The 22,321-nt window shown below is 34.8% G+C and overlaps 1 protein-coding gene across 1 annotated transcript in view; it reads right to left on the bottom strand.

Annotated features, from left to right (window-relative positions):
- Positions 1–2,500: 2,500 nt before the first annotated feature.
- Positions 2,501–22,321, bottom strand: part of ELAVL4 (ELAV like RNA binding protein 4) — a 70,658-nt gene continuing 50,837 nt past the window's right edge. Inside the window, exons 3-6 of the mRNA XM_088153105.1 lie at positions 15,438–15,591; positions 14,761–14,986; positions 13,127–13,165; positions 2,501–4,769 (exon numbers count right to left, since the gene is read on the bottom strand). Of these exons, the coding sequence (XP_088009231.1) occupies positions 4,442–4,769; positions 13,127–13,165; positions 14,761–14,986; positions 15,438–15,591 (747 nt within the window). The 3' untranslated portion in view covers positions 2,501–4,441. The remainder of the gene's footprint in view (positions 4,770–13,126; positions 13,166–14,760; positions 14,987–15,437; positions 15,592–22,321) is intronic.

Below are 22,321 nucleotides of genomic sequence, written 5' to 3' on the forward strand. Positions count from 1 at the left end.
TTTAAGAACAAGTTCCATTCCCAAGGTCTGTCCTTAAGTCGAATTTGTATGTAAGCTGCTACAGTATTATTGTGTAATACTGTATGTATTGTGTAATTAACTCAGACCATTGTGTATTTAACTTGAATCATTGTGTACTTAACTCAAATTTTGCTATAGTAGGCTGCGTTCCTAACTATGGGATGTCCATAAACCAGGCGTTCTTAACCCAGGGACTACCTGTGTTACATTTATTAAGAATTATTATGAAGAATGTTAGGTCCTCAATGAATTATAACATTAAAGTTACCGCTTTCTCTTCCAAGAATTCCAAATGTATTCATTTGCTAACTCCTTTGGATTATTTTTCTAGAACACGCCTGCTTCTTTATGACAAATAATGCATCTAAATGCATTAGTTAAAAATATTTAGGTATCAGACCAATCCTTTAAATAAGTTTTAAACTTGGTTGAGCAATGTGACAAAAACCTGTTTTGTAGTCCATTACATATGCCCACTATTTTTTCCTTTATCATTAGCTTCAGTTACTCTGTTGTCATTAAAACGTGGCTTTTGACAGTAGCTGTCAAAGTCACTCTATTAAATGACTTAGTGGTTGGTTATAGTATCCTTGCACAAATCCTGCTGAAGTGGCTTGTAAACTGCTACTCCAGCCTTCAAGATGGTCCAAGAAGTTTTTATTATTAATTGTATCATGCTTTCAGATCAAATTCCAGTTCAGCTATCTTAATATATACAGTACATTTTAAAAATCAATGGAGCAGAAAAGTGGGTGAGAGAAGGAGGCAGATTCATGGTGAAAGATGGTGGTAGGGAGAGAATGCTGTTTTCTTGATGCTACCAGCACTGGGAAAAAGAAGTCTTGATTGAGGATTAATTTAATCCTATGCCAGCTGATCATAACAAAAGTTACCCATCCTACTTGAGAGATGCTTTATATTTTAGAATTTTAAATTCAGACTCTAAGGCCATTTAAATATTGTGATTCTAAAATGATTTATCATATTGAATTCTGCATTTATATCAATATTCAATAGTTATTAAACAATGCCACAGTCTCTTTGTAAGGAAGAGCCCTAAGGAATTTAAAAAACAAACCAAACCAAACCACTATATCTAGAAAGAGTTAAGTCAGGGAGGTCAGCTAGTTGAGAAATAAAACCTCATAACTGACCATAACAGCACATAATATTCTCCAAATCTAAGCATGTTTTATAGTTAAGATGCTTCACTTTTATATTTCCTTTTTTCTGTTTTGTTGACCATAGGATTTGACAAACCTGAAAGACTGTTTCCAATCTTAATGTCTATTTGTTTCCATTCAGTAGATTATACAACAGCAATGTCTATGAAGTAATTTCTTCCTGTTCCAAGGTCAGGTGTACTTCACCACAATATTTGAAGTGTGGTCAGGAAATAGATTTAGTTAAGAGTTATTTGTAAGTTCATTGTGTACATGGCAAAGGAGGGCTGATTTCGAACACTGCAACCAAACAAAATCTAACTGCAAAAAGCAGGTGCATGAAGATGCCTCTACAATGATAGGGAAGGATCTCAGGATGTTCAGGCCCCTTCTTAAGGTACACCAAAAACTTTTTTTTCAATTTAGTGAGTTTTGGCTTAGACCTCCCTTCCAGGACCATCTTTCCACCCTAATCTGAAATACATAAAAGTCATGAAATGAAGTTTTATGAAGGTTCTGAAAAGAAGCTCTCTTTCCCCTGTCAGTCAGCAGAGAGGAGCTGGGAAATTTAGAGGACAGGAGAATGCAAGAACCAACTGACAGAAGAGGATATGGAAGGGAGGGAATAAGGGAAATGATATAAGCGCCACACGTAGCTCTATTCTGCCCGTTCTCCTCTGTTATAATACAAACAATTGCAGATATGATGCAACATACTGAGAGCCCTGCTTAAATGCCTAGAAATTACTGGGCTAGGAACTAATATGATGCAGATATTGTTATTAAGATACCTGGTACACATTTAAAAATTTGGCAAGCCCATAGCCATTCTACACACTTTCATTTATTGTCTGGATAATTTAAATACAAATAATTCAAACACAACAAGATTATGAAAAAAACATTTACAATACTTTCCTCAAGAAATGATCTAACTGGAAAGTTAAACATGAAGTCTTACATTATAACTAAAAAATACAACTGCCTGGTCCTAGGAAAGATTTCTTTTTCTTTCAGATACTAAAAGATATTGTAGAGAAAAGATCTGGACATGCCTTCCCCACTAATGCTTAGAAATTGCATCAAAAGTTTCCCCGCAAACTGTGTTCATTCACAGCAGATGATGTAGAAAGGTTTTTCCCCACGTACTGAATCTTTTTGTTTGCTTGCGTGTTTAAAATTAAAATCATTTCAAATGTAAATGAACAATGAAACTTAGGGTGCAGCCTCTGCTTTGAAGTTGGTCTATCAAATATTTGACCCTTCTCTGTGGAACAAAACCAACATTGCTTAGTTTACATGCAGTTAGTGGGTATAAGCATGGGAAAAAAATACACAAAATAAGCACAGGTTATAAAGAACTGTAACATTTTATTACCATTAAGACTAAACTGGTATTGAAAAGTTTTTATATAACAAGACAAGAAAAGCAATAGCAAATTTAACTATCAACTAGATTATGCATAGCGAGTAACTGTTTCTAGTACTCAGGGAAGAGCATGACTCCTTTTGTTTTAAATATATTAACCATACAAAGCACAAACATACGAAAAGGATCAGTGCACTGGACATGGGAGAGCTCTCCCTCAGTCATTTTGTTCCCTTAGCTCTGTTTTCCCCAATCTGAATTACATTAAAATAAAGACTCAGGTTTTTTTTTTTCTATTGTGCAGTAAGAAAAAAAAAATATTCACAACAAACATGACAATATATCAAACAATATTTCTACACAAGTTACCTTGATACCTCTTGCCACTTAAGTATCATAAGAAAACATTTTAAGACATATACAAACAAAACTAGCAAAGTGTTACAACTTAGAATAAGTTAACAAAAGAAAAAAATAACTTTATATATATATATATTTATATTATATATACACATACACACACAACAAAATGACACAATAATATGCTTCTTCCCATAGTTTAAGTAAACAAATAAGTAGACTAGCCAAACTAGCAATATTTGATTTTGGCATATGCGTCACATCAGCAATTAAATAAATAAGTGTTTCAAGCAACATAAAGAGTGTTTCGAATGTGCCAACATAGCCCAATTTATATCAGCATGGGCTGGAAAGTGAATCTGAAAATTCTTAACAAATGTAAAGCAAATGTACTTTTTCCCTCTAAACACATTACATTTAACTATGATACTAAGATATGTAAATAATTTGTAGCACCTACTGCTTGAACAAAGGAAGTTTTTGATTAAAATTAATTTTTTTTCCAAAACTTTGTTCTGCTGATCTCCCATACTGATGACTTAAAGAAAAACCATCCTGCAACTCATCTCCTTGCTTTTGGGTTTTGACTGTGGGTAACTGTGTGCCTGGGAAGAACACTCTCCTGTTCTGTATTTAATATTTTATTACATGCTATGAAAAGATACGAAGATCATCTGTTTGTAGCCCATCCTTCAAAAAACAATCTACTTAATCCAGTTTAAAACACACATCTTGATCTCTAAAAAGTTACCAGTGCAGTATGAACATGACAAAGTTGTCAATTTCCCCTAAATTAGCCAGTCAAAATATTTTTTTTTCTCAAATCCAGGTTCTCTTGTAAAAATTCTTTATATTTTATAAAAATAGATTTTTCTTGAAACCCATTTTCAGCAAAGAGACCACCTCTTTGGCAACATTGTTAATGTTATTTAAACTGTTATGTCATCAGGTATCCCCCCTTTTACCCTATCCCTAACAGAAGACTGTTTATTTCACATGATATAAAAGAAAAAAGGAAAAATAAAAAGAGTTGCAAAATTATGCTTTGTTTTGTTTTGCAATTTTTATTATTCCTCTTTAATTTATGCTGGGGGTTTACCAATCTGATTGAATCAAACATTTTGGAAAAAAGAGCAAAATCTGCTAATTCCAGTGGTTTGTAAAAATGATTTTAGGTTTTTCATTTTTTATTTTCAAATGAGTGAATGGTCATCTTAAAAAGATCCACCTTCAAGGAAGGTAGTAAAACTAGCTGGCCGGGTAAAAATCCCTGCACATTGTTATTTATGTATATTATATTCAACAACAACAGCTATGAAAGAACATTCAATGCATCAAAGATTTTTGTTTTTTTTCTAAGCATTATAAAATCCTTTTCCTGTTCACAAGATATCCAATGTTTAATACTTAGGCAACACTGGCTTATAAAAGTCCATGGTTGAGTATAAGCCTTGAAGAGTTTTTTTGTTTGTATATATATTTATATATTTATATATATTTATAATAATTATTATTAAGGATATGAAATTCAGGATTTATGGGTTTTGTTGGTTTTAAAGGAAACTTGCAATACTCTGTCTCCTAAGCGGTATCCATTAAGGCTGGCAATTGCCATAGCAGCTTCATCGTAGTTGGTCATGGTGACAAAGCCAAAACCTTTGCATTTGTTGGTATTGAAGTCGCGGATCACCTTGACATTATTGACTGCTCCAAAGGGGCCAAACAGCTGCCACAGCACACTTTCATCTGAGTCGGGTGATAAATTGTAGACAAAAATACACCATCCAGTCCCAGTATGGCCAGGAATATTCATTCCCACAAGGCTTGTCATCCCATCAATTGTGATTGGAGAAAACCTACCAGATTAATGTTGAAGAAAGAAAAAAGAAGACAAAAAGGAATACTAACCTAAAGATCAATTTTCAAGTATGAATTTTCATGAAACTAAATTCCAGAACTTTCCCCAAAGCCTGTGAATAATACATATAATATATCACAACCAGATATCCAAGTATTATTAAATATACCCCATGGAGAATATGGTGAAACTAAGGACCTCTACTTAAAAGGATACAGTGTGTTAACAAATAATAATAATAAAAATTCACTAAATGTTTTTGTATTTGTGAAAATGGCACATTGAATGTGTATATGCATATCCGTGTGCACATAAATTTACCCAATAAATGTACTGAAAACAATGAATAGCCTAGAAAGAACTATGGCATTTTTCAATTGGTCTCCCACCAAATGTGGTGCAAATTTGTGTAACAGAAATTTTCCCACTCAGAATAGTACATGTGTGCATGTGTGTGTTCATACACTAAAACTGATACTTGCTTGTTTTCTACCGTATACTAGATGTATTATTTACTACACCATCAACATAATAAAATTTAGTATTTCAAGTATCTAGAATAGTTCTTAGATTAAGATGATGAAGAGCTGTTCATGGATACCTACATCATATATAATCTTTAGATAATTTTTTTTCCGGTCCAGGAGCTCTGTATTATCTACTTCAAAACTTACCACATAAGGATAAGGTAGCCTGTAGTATCTAATCATGCAAAAAAACATCTCCAGAGCTACCCAGAAATCAAGGAGTAAAAAAAATATCTAATTATAAAGCTTGACAATGTTCAGGATATTTAAACACAATTGTTGCCCACATAAATTCAAGCACCATGTGGTAAGCTTTGAATTGGTCATCATATAGTTTAGTCATCTGAATTTAGTTTTAAACATACACAGTCAATTCTGAAGTTCAACACAGTTATCTGTGGAAAATCTGCTGCATAATAATGGTGTGATTTTTCTTGAAAATGTTCCCAGTTATATTCAGAATTCATGTTACTTTATTTTGTGTATTTATATCCTGTCTTTCCTCCAGGAACTCATCTCTCCCATTTTAAGCTCACAATTATTGGTGAAATGCAGTAGGCTAAAAGACAGCAATTGGTCCAAAGACACTAACTTCAAAGTTGGATAAGATTCCATATGTAGGTTTCCTGAGGGCTAGGAAGAGTCATTCATAGTAACTACAGCGTTGTACAATAAACTGGCAATATCTTCCTAATTTGTGACTGAACAACAATAATTCATGATTCAAATTAACTATAAATTGTGCTATATAACCTTGTTTCACTTCAGATCAATAAGAACAGTTGCTGTGATGCTAAGGATAAAGAACTAGAAAACCCATTGGAATTTTTAAAAAAGTAGCACTTCAATAATGGCATGAATAACATTTAACTAGAAAAATAATTCCACAAATATGGCCCCCAGAGGAATTCTTTTTTTCTTGTGGCGTAACCATAAACATAAGCACTGAGACAGAGAACTGAGATTATTTTTCCTTAAATAGTTTACCATTAGTAGAGTTTACTATTTTAATGCAAAACCAGCTTCTTTTAGATATCTTTTAATACGTATGTATTTTAACAACAATTATATGTTGACCTAAGTGAAACATGTTGTGTTGGGGGAATAAAATGCTATAGATAACTGTGGGCCAGAAAATCTCTCAAGAGTAACTACACAGTGACAACAAAATTAAGTTTTTAGTTGAACTGTAAATCCTAATGTCAATGAATAAGATATAAATTAGCATTCAAAATCATATTTACACTGCAACCAATATATGGCTGAGTAAAGCCAAATAACATGGATACATGACACAAATAAAAAAATAAGAGTGCATGAAAAAGTGATGAGAATTGTTCCCATTGAAACCTACCTATACCTAGTGGTAGTATTAGCTGGTGCACAAGGAGACAAAAAATTCAGGTATGATTGTTATATGGCTGGGTTGTTGCAGTCTGGGAACTGGAGAAAATATATTAGTTCAGCAATCATCAGCTTGGATATTAAGGCACTTAAGCCTGAAATCTGAGAGACTCAACTCAACTTCATTCCGTGGATCAGCTGCAAGGCATCAGAAAGCCCATAGTAGATATTCTGATTTTGATTTTGCCTTTAAATAAAGACTGTGACTGTGGCGGTTAGTGATGGAGTTGCTGGTCCCAATTGTGGTCGCTAAGTGAGGACTGCCTGTATATTTAACAGGTGTCTGAGGTTATTAACCACCTTGTTAACTGGTCCTACAATCAAACTGCTTTTACTTTTAGAAAACTTTCCTTGACATTCAGTCAGAAACTTTTTGTAAACCAATGTCTAAGATGTATACTCTAGCACAACAGAAAACAGATTTTGTCTTTCTGTGACTTAATCTCTTTAGTTATTTAAAAAGTGCTATCAGATTATTCCACAGTCATCCATTCTCAAAGCTCAAAACTTCAATTCTCAGCTTTTCGGCTAGGAATATAGCCAAATATAGTATCTAATATTCCTCAGCTTTTCTTCATAAGGTTTAGTTCTCAGGAACCTGACTATCCTTGTCTCTGATCTGCTCCTTGTGATGCCAATATATGAATACACTATTTGATGTGGAGTCTGACCAATGCAGAATATAGCAGAAATATTATTTATTATTCACTGGGCTTATATCCTGCCTTTCCTCAAAAGAATGTACATTCAGTCAAACATTTTTTTCCTTACAGCAACAACCCTTGTTCCTTTGAAGTGCTTTGTGATTAAGCAGCCTATGAATGGAATAAATAAAAATAAGTAAACCCAAATAAGAAGGCTATATTGAGAGATATGGCTAGCCCAAAGTCATCCATGGCTGAATTTGGATATCCCCTCTTCTAAATTAACATCTTAATAATATACTACTTCATGTGATTATTAGATCATCTGATTTGGCTATTTCTATTGATGAAGCATAAAATTGCTTTCACCTTTTAGCTGCTATGTCATTACAACTATGTGATTTTTATTTTCTGATCTTCAATCTAAGATCCTTTTAATGTTCCTATCAAGTCAAATGTTCCCAGTGCACGTCTTTTTTTTTTTTTGTAAATTACATGTCTTGACTCAATTTCTCATTGTTATTTCTACTTCTCTAACTTACCAATTTTGAATTTTGTTTCTGTCTTCAAGTATATTAGCCATCCTACCCAGTTTTGTGTCAGAGGCAAATTTCACAAGCTTTCTTTCAATGAAAATGTTGAAGAGTGGTGCCCAAAAATGGAACCCTGTAGTACGTCCTCAGTTTCATGAGGAATAATCAATGAGCACTTTCTGAGCACAATTTTCTAAACATGTCAGTGTGTTCACACTGAGTAAACACGCTACTTCAAATGTAATTGAGAAGTTTGTCCAGTGCTTTGCTGACATACATATTTACCATGCTATTCCTTTTTGGGAAAAGTAATATTATGCAAAGCACAGAGAAAGAATAAAATAGAAGAGAATATATGTGGCTCAGGATTGAACTGTAGAATCCTTGCAGTTCTCTGAGCTTGGTTGTTTTCTTGTAGATGTTTCATTACCCAACTAGGTAACATCTTCAGTGCTAGAGGGACTGAAGTGTTACCTTCTAGCACCGAAGATGTTACATAGTTGGGTAATGAAACATCTGCAAGAAAGCAACCAAGCTCAGCGAACCCAAAGGACTCTAAAGAATAAAAAGGAAGAAGGATATAAGATAAATAAAATTTACACCAACAGCATTCACTGTACCTCTCCATACATTTCTGTCCTTGCAAACCATGCTTGCTTCCAATAAAAACACACACTAATTCATACGTTGCCATTTGTTCTTTAAACTTATTATCTCTCTTTTGAAGATCTCATCAACTCTTGGTCTTGCCTTCCTTTCAGCCTGTTGCATTGCTTCAACCATTCTCTTTCTCTGACCAAATAACATCAATATATTTCTCTGGTACTGATAACTCACTTTTGTATTCAATCCATATTCATTAATCACCCCTTCATTCTTAATCCCATCTCTTGTTTTACGACACACACTTTTAAAATGTGCACACCACCTAATATAACATTGTAGTATACTTTCCAATTTTTGCTCAATGTCACCTCTTGTACTGTTTCAGTCAGAATCTGCCAAAAAATTCCCTAGACACACTTAACTAACAAATGACTTGTAGCTTTTACATTCAATCTTGTTACTCTTCTGAAAGAATTATGCAGTTGTTCTTTGTGCAATCATGATTCAGACTTCACATATGTTAAACAAGTTGTGCAGCCACTCCATAAACAATACACCTCAGATTTTAACATTTGTCCAGTTACCCCATCTATGCCTGCAGCTCTGTAATTTTTCAACATTTTCAAGCATTTATGACAGGGATACTTGTCAGTGGGCTTATTTAATTTTGGCACATGTTTTGCTTTATCCCTAATCTTTGCTTCTGTGAGACAGTATATCTCTCAAACCAGAAGATCCAGCCACTACATTTTCTCTTCCAGCTTTTCTTGTTTTGCAGACAAGAAAACCTCTCTTTTGCTGTGGCTCCTCCTATGGGCTTTCAACTAGTTTCCCCCATGAAAGATTGATAGCAATTTCTGAGTTCCAATGGTGCCCAGTATCTTCTATGTCTTTTTTTAAGTGGGGCTAGGCGGGGGGGGGGAGGTTACTATCTTGGGTTTGTATAACCCAAGATTTGTATAACAAGACAGGGCAGGATGATGGAGTACAGATATGGCTCACTTACTCATAGTAGCCCATTTTGGAGTTTTATCAGCCCTGTAGGACATTCAGACCCAATGTCCATAGAATGGTACCTACACAGGCCATTCCAGATCCCTAGCAGTTCTTAGCACAATATGAAGAACTTCATTAAGGACCGTTAAGATACAGGACAAAAAAGAAAAAAAATCCAAATCCAAATAAGTAATCTTTTAAAGCATTAAACTAAAAACAAAATATGGCTTAAGATGCTGCCTGAACCAGATTAATATATTATTTATTGGTGGGAGCTGAATTGCATGCAATTAGCAACAAGGTATGAATCTAACCTAGTTTATTTATTTGTTTTTTGTGCTTGTATGTCACCCATTCCTGAATGATCTGGGCAGATAATAATGTCAACATAAAATAATGTCCTGAAATTGCAAATATACATTAAAAGATGTCAGAAAAGATAAGAACCTCTGAGTGCTCTTTTTTGGAGAATTGAACAAAATTTCATCTATAAAATGTATGCTTACATTTACAAATGTTAATTATTCATATATTACTGGGATACACACAAGCAAATAAAATAAATAAATAAATAAATAAATAAATAAATATTCAATGAAAGTATGTTGTTTATTATTGATTTCTGGTAGGACTCACTTCTATTGGAAATCAGCCATGATCCAAAGAGTAGTATGATTTAATTCATATTTGAGGTCTGAAGGCCACCTTGTCAAAAGATTAGTTCATAAGCTCCATGGAGATCAGCAAAACAACTTCTGCTCCTTCTCCTTCTCCAAATGGGGCCACAATAATGACCACAAACCCTGGAGTTTCGGGAAAAGCTTCAAGCACTACATTGTAACACATTTTTAAATACCTCCCCTCTGCCCTCCCCATGTTATTTTAGGCAAAAATAGGAGTGAGGAAAGGACAGCATAGGGACTTCCAAACTGTTCACCTGAGCCCATATAGAGAAATTGTGCTGAATAAATGAAGATAATGCCTACTCTAACTTCAAAGTTGGTTTCAAAAACTGCTGAAAAAGGTCTTACAAAAGATCAAAGAGTCCATCACCTTCCATCCACATGCTTTTCTGGGCTGGCAGGCTTGTTGGCATAGTTCCCTGGCATTCCACTCTTCTGGAATGACACATTAAATCCTCCTTGAGCAACCATTTTTTAGAGGCTGAGAAGTGTATCAGTTACCGCTACTGTGTACATAATACATGTCTACACACTGTGTGTTATATGCAGTAGTCTCATGCCAGTCACAACATCTCATATCCACTCACGCAATGAAGAAAACTTACTCATCAGGACAAGACAAGGAAAAAAGGGATGGAAGAAAGAAAATACATGATTTTTAAAAAATGGAATTGGGTAATAAACAGAAATAAAGGGTGACTAAAAGAGCTAAAAACCTGCAGACAGATGGGGCACAGACTGAAAGGAAGTATGCTATAAACCTATGATAGAAAGATAAGGAAAAAAGGGTATGGATGTAAGGAAAGGAAAGGCATGGGCTGTAGATGGCAGCACCATGCCAACCAACCCAAAAAGCAGGGTAGGACCTGGTTAGTACTTAGTTAGGAGACCATCAGGAAATACCAGGGCTATAGATTATACTGAGAAGTAAAAACAAAACAAAAATTCCAGAAGGAGCAATGGTGAACAACTGTCATCCTGCTGCCAAGAAAAAACGAGTTGAGCTTGATTCAGGGGAATCTTAAAGCTATCCTGATTTTAAAAAGGAGAAGAATAAGCTTCTCTTTCTCTGGATCATTGACCCTCTACAGAATCTGTCTAACCTAATTCTAGCACCAAAATGAAACCCAAACAACAAATCCCATGGTTTGGAAGTATGATTAAATTCACTGGCTGCTCCCTCAGCTTTATCCATATACAGAAGAAAAGTTGCAGCAACATTTGGAGATTTTACAAAGTGAGAAAGACAGTGAATTTTTGAACTGATACACCTGATACAACACATCAAAGCTCCTTTGAATCAAATCACCCCTCTGAAGATTAACCCAGCCCCTTCCCCTTCCAATGCCAGTTGGAAGCCCCTTTTGGACTTTTTGCAGGAAACAGAAAAAAATGAAATTATGATATATGGATTAATAGATTATACAAAATATGTATGTCAAGAAATAGTTTTAGAGTAAGAGGTTATTATATGATTCATTTATATCTGCTGTATAAGAAGCTGAAAGTTTGTCTTTTTGTATTTCTTTTCTTCTTTTCTTTTTATCTATTTTCCATTCCATTCTATTTTGTATTCTTTCTCTATTTCTAACTTTCTTGCTCTCTACTTTTCTTCCCAATTATTAGTTCTTGTATGCTTTTATCCTTATGCTTTTTATAACTCAATAAAGTTCTTATTAGAAAAAAAGATTAACACAGTGCTATTTTCTAGGCCATTGCCTATTTCCATTAAGTGCTATTTATAAAGATATTGTCATTCATTTTTTGGCACTTAGGAAACAACTGTTCTTACCAATCCAGCGAATATACATACATATCACACTATCTCTTTTAGGATAAGCAACATTATGTAAGGTGCAGAACTCAGTTCAAACCGAGACAGGTTATATATTATATAATTACAATTAATTTGAACTATGAAACCTTGTATAATCACCAATGAGAAAGATATTACTAATTTTCTGAATAAATTGTGCTCATCTGGGAGCATGGCTGTGGTAGCTAAAAATTGTACTTACCGGTTTTTGTTGTTCCCCAAACAACTTGGAATAATCTATCTGTGAGGATGTACATACAGTGTAACATGCAAGAAGACATCATACATATATTGTTTGTGTGCAATATTTCACATTTATGTAATACTTACACTTGTTTTTCAAGAGAGATAAAATGAACTGGCATTTTTGCACATAACCTTTGTACATACAATTTCATGCTATTGTAAGAAGTTTGGTAAGGCCCATTGTCACTAGATATATAGCATTTCTGAGCTGTAAATATGTGAAGTAATCCTTCTGTGATTTGTGTTCCTTTAACTTCTGTGCTGATATATATGGATTATTAACAAAAAGGTCATACTAATATCACCTTAAAAATTTGAATTAAAAGTAAAATCAAAATCAGAACAAGCAAACCATTAACCAAAAGTAGAAAAATCACAAGCTCCAAATTACTGGAAACACTGTTAAACCTGTAACAAAGAAAACTTGGATCTGATTAAGGTGCATACAGTTACAGTTTAAGAAAAATAAGTAGAAAAGTTATGGGCTCCCTGAAATATTTAGCCAATATTAATTTTAATCATATTTTCTATTATAAATGTATGCTGTTATACTAAATGCTTATTAATAAACTCCGATTCAGTGAAACATGACCTCCCCTCCGAAACATTAAACGGAACACTTTTGGAATCAGAATACTTGTATCTGTTGCACCTAAACCATCTCAAAAAACCTGTAACAACAGAAAACATGAAATAAAAGATTTACACATACTTTTTGTACGTGCTTGTGCATGTTGTTAAAGAAAACCAACTGAAGTCCAAATGAAAAGACAGAAAACATTTGGCATGCTGGTGGAAAAAAAGAAGGAATTAAAAACAAAATAAAGTTAGTGATTAAAAAAAAATTATAGCACCAATCTGTGCCAACATGGACATCTGGCAATCTGGAATTCTAATTACCTCTTTACGCCATAGGCCATATTAAGCAAATTGTCCAGCCTGAAAAGAGAAGGAGGGTCCCTGGGTTAATGTCTCACAGATGGCAAGATTGCTCAATGGAACTTTTATTAATAATGCTCCATTTTCAAAGAAGGAATTTCAACATCATCTAGTGGGTCTAATCAATCAGTAGCTATAAACTACAATCAATTAATGCCATTTTTAGATGTGCTTGTAGTGAAGAAAAGTAACATTCCACAATCTCAGAATCTGATCTTGCAAAGAAGAATTTTGTTGTGATTTTGTTTTCCCACACTGTATTAATACAAAATTTAACAATTATCATTTGTTCAACTATTTATATGTTATTGCTATTCAACAACTGAATACAATTATGCCAGAAAAACAAGAAAACATTCTATCTTTATCTGTTTAAGATTCCAGATTGTATCTGCACATTATGCAGACATATTTTTTTTTGGTTGGGAAGAAGTTTATTTTAAAAGCCTGTCAGATGTAAAAGAAAACTAAAAACATATTATCTTGATCAGTAAATAACGCTAATAAAGATTTTCCCTATTTCTGTATTAATTAGGTTAAGTATATATATATTTTTCTCAGTGAGTGATCTTTTAAGAAATAATATAAATATATTAAATGGTCCAAAATAAACTTTAAAACAAGTATTAACTATATCAAATAATTCTATAATTTTGCTGTAAATGTTTAAAATACTATGCAATATTTTAAATCTTCTAAAAAGAATGTTGCATAATGCAAATATTATTTTCAAACTATAGATATCTAAACACTGCCACCGATAGAATATATACCATGAAATTGTTCCACAGCCTACTTTTGAAAAATATTACAAATATATCTAAGATGCAATCCAATGGTCTTTTGGAAGGGCTCTCATCCTCAGGGTAAAACCACTTCTAATCTTGGAACCTGTTCTAATTGCTCCATAAACAACTGTGGTTGCAACATAAGAGAGGACGCAAAGAAAGGATAATGGATTTTATGACTAAACAGTGTATGAAATGCTCAGTCCCAGGATCTGTCCTCAGTTTGGCTAGAATATAATTCAGATATAATTCAGCTAGAAGTGTCATAATCAGTTCCAGCTCACTTAAAATATGTTCAGCTAGTCTTGGTACCAGTGGAATTTATACTGATGCTCATTGTTACAATTATCTGGAAAAGCAAGTCCAATTGTAGAAACAAGTATATACAAAAGGCAGCCAAGGAATAAAGAACATTTAAGAATTCATTACTTCTGTCCAACTCTAAGAACCCTAACAAAGATTTTCCCTTTTCTTTGTAAGACAAAAATATTTACATATTAATTAGGTAAAGTATATATTTTTATACCAAAATTATCTGTTAAATGGGGGGGGGAGGATTTAGTGCATGCTTACCAATCTCTGATAATCACATCCTTGTGGGAAGGTTTTTTTTTTTTTAAAATTTTAAATGAAGGATCTCACATAAAAGAATCTCACATCTGCACACTTTGCAACATTTGGTTGAATGTTATAGTCTGGCTACTGTTGAGAAATCATGCATTTCCATAGGAGTCTTTTTTAAAAAGTAAATTGTTTAACCTTAACCATAATAAATAGAATAGGATAATAATGCAAAGAGACAATTACCTGAATCTCTGAGCCTGATGGTGGAGTGGTCCAGGATAGCGTCTGTTGGGGGACTGGTACAGCTGAGAAAGGAGGGCTTGGCTTGTTTTTTGACTGGGGTTATTAGCAAACTTCACAGTAATCGGTTCTGTAGCACCACTTGGCTTCTGGCCATTAAGTCCCTTTATGGCTTCTTCTGCCTCTATTCTCTTATCAAAACGGATAAATCCCACACCACGAGAAACACCTGGAATAAGAAAATGGGATTTAAATAAGTGAAGGAGGGTAAAAGGAAAGTTCCAGGTACTCATCTACTATAAATAATACTACCGACTATGCAAATTGATTCTCAGAGAAATACAGTATAACATTTATTTAGTCATATAAGCTGAAATGTATGCAAAGTTTAAAAATAGAGGTGGTTATCTGGCTGCTTTCACTATCTAGAATATCAAATATTTCCATATCTTTTAGAAGTGTAATTCACATATTCATTCCAGCCTTTCCCTGAAAGCCAAACCTCCTTGTATTAATAAAACTGAAATATGTGATGACTTTTATATAGCTTGAGCAATAAAAATATGCACTTGATCGTTAACTTGCACTTCAGTATAAATAGTCCCTTCCAGAAGTTCAATAAAAGAATCAAAGAAATAAATGCAAATTTAGACATTTGTAAACCAAAAATCTTTTTCAACCTGTTACTTGATCAACCAGAATTCGTGAGGTGATGATGCGCCCATATTGCGAGAAAAGCTGCTCTAGCTCTTTTTGGGTCATCGTTTTTGGAAGGCCGCTGACATACAAATTAGCATCTCTGATTGATGCTGAACTTGGACGGGCATAGGAAACCTAGGAGTTAAGCAAGACACAGTTAAATAAAGTATTATATTTTGGAGAAAAACTTTAAACGACACACAGTTAAAGTCTATTTTCAAACTGCATTTTGACCATTTGTTTGAACAACCTCACATGATTCTACAGGCTCCTTCTACAATAACTTGAGAAGAAAAAAATCCTGAGAACAAAAGGAAAGTTGGAAATAATTTAAAAACATACATAGAGGCCTCTAAGGACCAAAATAAAGTACTGCAACTGTAGATTAGATTAAGATATACTTTCCTACAATGATGGAAATGTATAGTTTTGTAAATTTACCTTTATGTGCTAGGGATGTTTAAAAGATTTAACATATACAGCATAATCTGAATATACCTAGCATATGTTAGTTCAGAATTACCATTTTTCATAGTTGATTCTTTGCAGATAAATGTTTTCCCATATATTTGTATTAAGCTGGCATGCTCTATCTGGCAACTTTATATAATAACTAGCAAAGTAATACACTCAAGAAACTATACCCTCACTACTGCACTATTTATAATTTTGTTTAATCAGCCTCTTACATAAATCAGAAAAAGTTTAAATCCAGGCAATTGTTATGTATATGTGAGTGGATATGCCTGTGAATGGGCTGGGCAAATCATTCAAAGGGGTTCTCTAAAGAATAAGCTAAGTACCATTCTGAACCCACTGCTCAGAACACTGACGTGACTACGTTTAAGGCCCTTTCTTGATCTTCTGAACAGACAGGTGGTCCCTGTTTAACAACCACTCATTTAGCAACTGTTCAAACTTGCAACAGTGCTGAATGAGTGGTACTGATGACCAGTCTTCAGAGTTCTGACCATCACAGCATCCCTGGGGTCATGTGATTGTGATTTGGTGCTCAGTGACCGGCTTGCGATTATGACATCACAGTGTCCTGTGGTTGCAATCTGTGACCTTCTTTGCCAGCTTCTGACAAGCAAGGTCAATTGGGAAGTCAGCAGGAGGTTGCAAATGGCAACCATGTGACACCCTTCCTTAATGACCCATGGTGATTCACTTAACAACAGGAACTAGGAGTGCCAGAATTGCTGTTGCTAAGCAATGCAGTCACGTAATGTTGTGCTTTATGACCGCGTCGGTTAGCGAAGGCAATTCCAATCTCAATTGCCATTGTTAACCGATGACTACCTGTAGACAGAAGCCACTTTTAGCTGGAATTGTAACTGAAGGCAAGTGCCTGCCCCTCTGAATAGTCTGCACAATCCTAATGTATCTATACTTATGTATGTATCTATCTATGTACTGTGTCTCTCATATTTTTACTGACACACAGAAATAGAAATAAATTTTAGTGAAAGAGTTATTTCATTTTCATAATTGAAAAATTTAAAATATATGGTTGTTTACAGTGAAAAAGGCCTAGTATGCAATTTCTGAATATTACATAATATAAATCTTCAGCCAACTTAAAAAAGCTTTGTTCCAAAATACTTTCCCTACATTCCTAGCAATCATAGCATACTATAATACTGAGATATACAACCCAAGCAACTTTCTGAAGTGTTCATTTAATAATAAGTATCTCAATACAAGCTTATATATAAATTATTGTGTTACACTTATACAACAGTATGGGAGGAGAGGTTTTAGTCACACATATAACCAGCAACACCCTTCTCTCCAAAACAGAATTGATAGATTTATATATTTTCTTCACTTCTAAAAACAGATACTGAGTCAACCCAGAAAATGATAGAAAATGACTCATTTATCTCCACAGTCTTTATTAAAAAGATAAGCAATTTTCGGATTTACACTGCAAATAATTTGATACCATGTTTTCATATCTTTGAGGCAGAAGTAGTTCTTTTTAAAAAAAATAAAATTCCACACTGCATTATGAACAAGGAGAACAATGACAGGGATTTGCTATAGTCTATGACAAGTGATTTTCACTTTCTAGGATGTTCACACTCAAGGAGTAAGGATACAAACTGTTCAGAGATATAGAACAGTGAGGCTCATGAAAACATTATTTCAACCCTGACCCTGATAGACAGAAAATTCTTACTTGCTGATCCACATTGATCCAAACCTCATTAATGTGGATTACTATATATTTGCAATTTACTTATCCTAATATGATTTGAAAAGAAAGGATTTCAGACAGAGCTCTGGTTCTTTTCTTATGTTTCTCTACAAATGGCTTTATGTGATGGAATGCTTAACAGACCTTGGGAACACAGCAAGCAGCAAGACAGTTAAGAGATTCTTGACTTCAGGGGAGGGGGAAAGAGTGAGAAAGGACTTAGAGTAACTCTACCTTAATTACACTAGGTATAAGTTGCGCAGAACAATAACTCTGATAGGTTTTCAAGGTCTAACTAGCAATCAAGATTTTTCCAGAAATCTAATGGTTCTTGTTTCTTGAGATTGCCTGTCTTGCAGGACTTGATACTTTTAGACAAAAATAAACAATATATTCAGGGAAGGGAAATTTAGATACGAGGTCTTAAATTTGAATGTGCCATGCACGGTCTGATCCAAATTGCTTTCCTGTATGTTGCATTAGTTGAGAAAAAAATCAGTTGCATGCTGTGTAAATTAGTATAATATGTAGTTCAGGGATAAGCAATATATGACTTGCGGATATTTTTGATTTCCACTTCCATCAGGTACTCAGGCAAGTTACACAGAAAGTGTCGTATAAAATATTTGGAGAGCCGAAGATTTCTTAATAGATAAATTGATATAGTTTGACTTTTAGAATGTCACTTCATACATGGTTCTATACATGAAAACTTACTTGTATCATAATTAATCCATGGTGTCAAAAGGAAACACGCTTAAGTGCTGTAACTTAAGTGAATTCAGCCCTTCTGAAGTGACCTCAAATGCCCTCTGAATTATTTGGTAGCACAATTAAGATAGTGTTAACAATCTATTTAGACCACTGCTGTGAAGAAACTGACAGCCTTTCGAACTTTTTCACAGCAAACGAAGAGGGCATTTGAGAGGTAGAAGGCGAGCATCCCACCCATGTCCAGGGAGTGTAGAATCTGTTCCAGAGGCTTAGAAGGTTAAGAAAGGACACTGTAAAAATAATCTTATATAATAATCTATAATTATTATACAGTTAGATTAAAATAACTATAATCTAATTATAAGAATAATCTCCTGTGAGTCCAAAACGTTTGAATGAGAAAGAGGCGTCAGATATGATTTTTTAAAATGGATGTGTATATATGTATGTGCATGCTTGCCTATTTATATAGATTTAATTTAGTGTGCATATCTTTTAATTTTTAGTTTTGTTTAGCTGTTTTTAAAAAGGTGTTCCCCCAGGAGTATGGGGGAGACTGACTGACTGACTGACTGACTGACTGACTGACTGACTGACTGACTGACTGACTGTCTGTCTGTCTGTCTATCTATCTATCTATCTATCTATCTATCTATCTATCTATCTATCTATCCATCCATCCATCCATCCATCCATCCATCCATCCATCCATCCATGTACACACACACACACACACTTTTATATAAAGAAAAAAAATGGGCTAGACCCTCCCAGCTCCATATGGGAGATTCCACAGAAGGTTGTGGAGAATAACAGGGCTAAGAACCTGTGGGACTTCCAGATCCAGACAGACAGGCAGGTATTGGCCAATCAACCAGATGTTGTGGTAGTAGACAAGGACCAGAAGACAGCGGTGATGATAGATGTAGCAGTGCCAAATGACAGCAACATCAGGAAGAAGGAGCATGAGAAGCTGGAGAAGTACCAGGGCCTGAAGGAGGAACTAGAGAGGATGTGGAAAGTAAAGGCCAAAATGGTCCCAGTGGTGGTAGGAACACTCGGGGCCGTGACTCCTAAGCTGGGAGAGTGGCTCCAACAAATCCCAGGAACAACATCAGAGCTCTCTATCCAGAAGAGTGCAGTGCTGGGAGTAGCTAAGATACCGCACAGAATCCTCAAAGTCCCAGACCTCTGGTAGAGGACCCGAGATTGAGGAAGACACACACCACCCATAGGGGTGAGAGGGGATATTTAAACATCTTTTATATGATAGTAGTAGTAGTAGTTATTTAGCTATTTAATTTATGTGGACTATTACAGACTGATAAGTAAGGTTTTTAAATAAATATTAATTGCAATGTTTTGAAAGCTTAATAAAATTATATTCAAAATAAAAACAGTTTGGCTGTAAACAAATAGGGCCAACTGTCAATGATTCAAAGGGTTTTTTTTGGCAAGTATAGACAACACCAAAATAAGATTCCAAGCAGCAGCATTAGGTATCAAACATGTAACAAGTGTGGAATAAACTTTTAATTAAATGCTTAACTGTAGAATAAGACAATGTTGAAGAACTTTCCTTTGGTTCATGAAAGGCTGATAATGCTGCCAATGTCAGTTAAGGGAAGTTAAGGGAAAACCATAGTTTTAACCACAGTTTAACCATAGTTTTAACCACAGTTAAGGGAAAACCATAGCCATTGAAAGATATGAGGAAGGCAGAGACAGTTGATATTCTACTTGAGAAGTTATAAGTTTCAAAAGCCTCTTAGTACACGACTTGTGTGACCCAAGGAAAAAATCAGTAATGTAATGTAATGTAATGTAATGGCATCTTTACAACTGGATTTATCATGCTATGATAATAAGTGCAGAAAGATCAGGATGGTGAAACTGGGAAGTACTGGTGCCAGTGGTACTGGTAAAATAGGAGGAGGACAAACCTGGTTCACAAAAGTCACATGATATGTTGAGTATGCTATTGGTTCCTTCCCTAATAATCTGCACTACAGCCTGAAGCAGTAGCAGTATCAGAGGAAAAAGTAGAATAGTGTGTTCTTCCAAATAAAAAGAACTGAGTGTTACAAGGAGTTTTTGCCATAACCTCCTCTACTGCAGTACTGGTGATTTGACTAGGATGCAGACAGGCACACTGTGGGGTGTGTTCATTTAACTTATTTGTTTAAACAATTATATGGCCATCCAACTCATCAAAGTGACTCTGGATGGTGGATATGGGGATGCGGTGGTGTAGGGGCTTAATGACATTGAAGCTTGCTGGCAGAAATGGTCGGCACTCCAGTGGTTCGAGCCCAACTCCGTGTGATGGTGTGAGCTCCCATCATTCGTCCTGCCCACCTAGCAGTTCAAAAGCAGACCATCTGCGAGTAGATAAATAGGTACTCCCATTTCGGTGGGAGGAAACGCTGGTGGCACTTTGCACAGGAGAGCAGAAATTGGTGCTAGACCCGACTGGATGCTGGATGCAACTGAAGCGTTTGGCAGAAAAAGATCAATGGAGAAAGAAAGCCCGGAAGTGCTGACTCCCTTGCGACCGCTGCTGGCCATATAGAATAGGTTGTAAAATGTTAGATAAAGATAAATGTAAAATGTTAGAATGTTATACTATGTGAACTGCCCAGAGTCCCCCAGTAGGGGAGATGGGTAGAGATAAATCTAATGTAGTAGTGGTAGTAGTAGTAGCAATAATGATAATGATAATGATAATGATAATGATAATGATAATAATAATAATAATAATAATAGCCAACAACTTAACAAACCAACCATGATGCCTGAGGTCACAAACAGCAATCCCAACTCATAAAAAGACAGCAATATTTAATGGAAGGGACCTGGCTAGATCATGAAGGGTCAGCAGTTACATGGGAGAGAAGTGGTCCCACAATTAGCCTTGCCCTATGTCATATAGGGCTTTATAGGAGACAATGAGCACCTTGAATTGCACTTGGAAGCCCACTGGGAGCCACTACAGCTTGCAGAGCTGTAGTATTATATGAATACAATGAGAAATGCCCCAAACTGCCCACACTGCTGTATTCTGGATCAGCCGAAGCTTCCAAATGCTCTTCAAGAGCATCTCTATGTAGAGCACATTACAGTAATCCAGATGGGAGGTGACTAAGGCATTGTGAGCAGGTATGTAAAGCTAAGGGCTATCTTTTTTCTAGAAAATGTTAGTACTTGGTAAGACATGCTTAATTATTAGTGAGGACTAATTAGGGCGAGCACTCCTGAAAAAGTAAAACTCTCTGCCTATTATATAACTTGTGTCCCCTTCTTTATTAACCAGTGCAGAGCATGACTTTCCTTGGTACCAGGATTTGGATGAATCCACTATTTCAGAGTTTGGTGGAAGGTGACAAGGAATGCTTTTTTATATGTTTTACAAAAGGAAAACACATAGAAACTCACAACTTTTACCTTAACAAATTGTCATGTTTTAAACCACTAACAATTTTGCAAGTGGACTTCTGTTCTGATTTTACAACTGAAGTTCAAGACTAAAGGCTAACTAAATATTCATAAATGAGAACAATGTATCTATCATTAATTTATTTTGGAAAATGTACTATTTCAGAAGCAAAATGAAATTTTATTATGTTTATATGATATCATAATATGAACCCTAACACAGAGCATAATTAGAGGGGAAAATTAATGTACATATTTTCTAAATAACAGCAAAACACAGTGAAGTTTAAATAGCAAAATAACTTAAAATCAAAATGTTACCATCAAGCAAGAAGATATATAGGCTTGACTGAGCCAAAAGCATGAAAAAAAAGCTTCCTCTTTTTCATACATCTATCCAACCTATGTAGAAATTACTGAAATTATGAAATTACCTCAATAATTAAGACTAGTACTATTTTTTAAGGGGAGACCTTCATGAGGTCATGATTCATGTTACAAATCTATATATGG

This window comes from Python bivittatus, unplaced genomic scaffold (assembly GCF_059951505.1).
Source record: "Python bivittatus isolate LINGU-HERP-01145 unplaced genomic scaffold, Pbiv_v1 ctg000700_np1212, whole genome shotgun sequence".
Lineage (NCBI taxonomy): Eukaryota > Metazoa > Chordata > Lepidosauria > Squamata > Pythonidae > Python > Python bivittatus.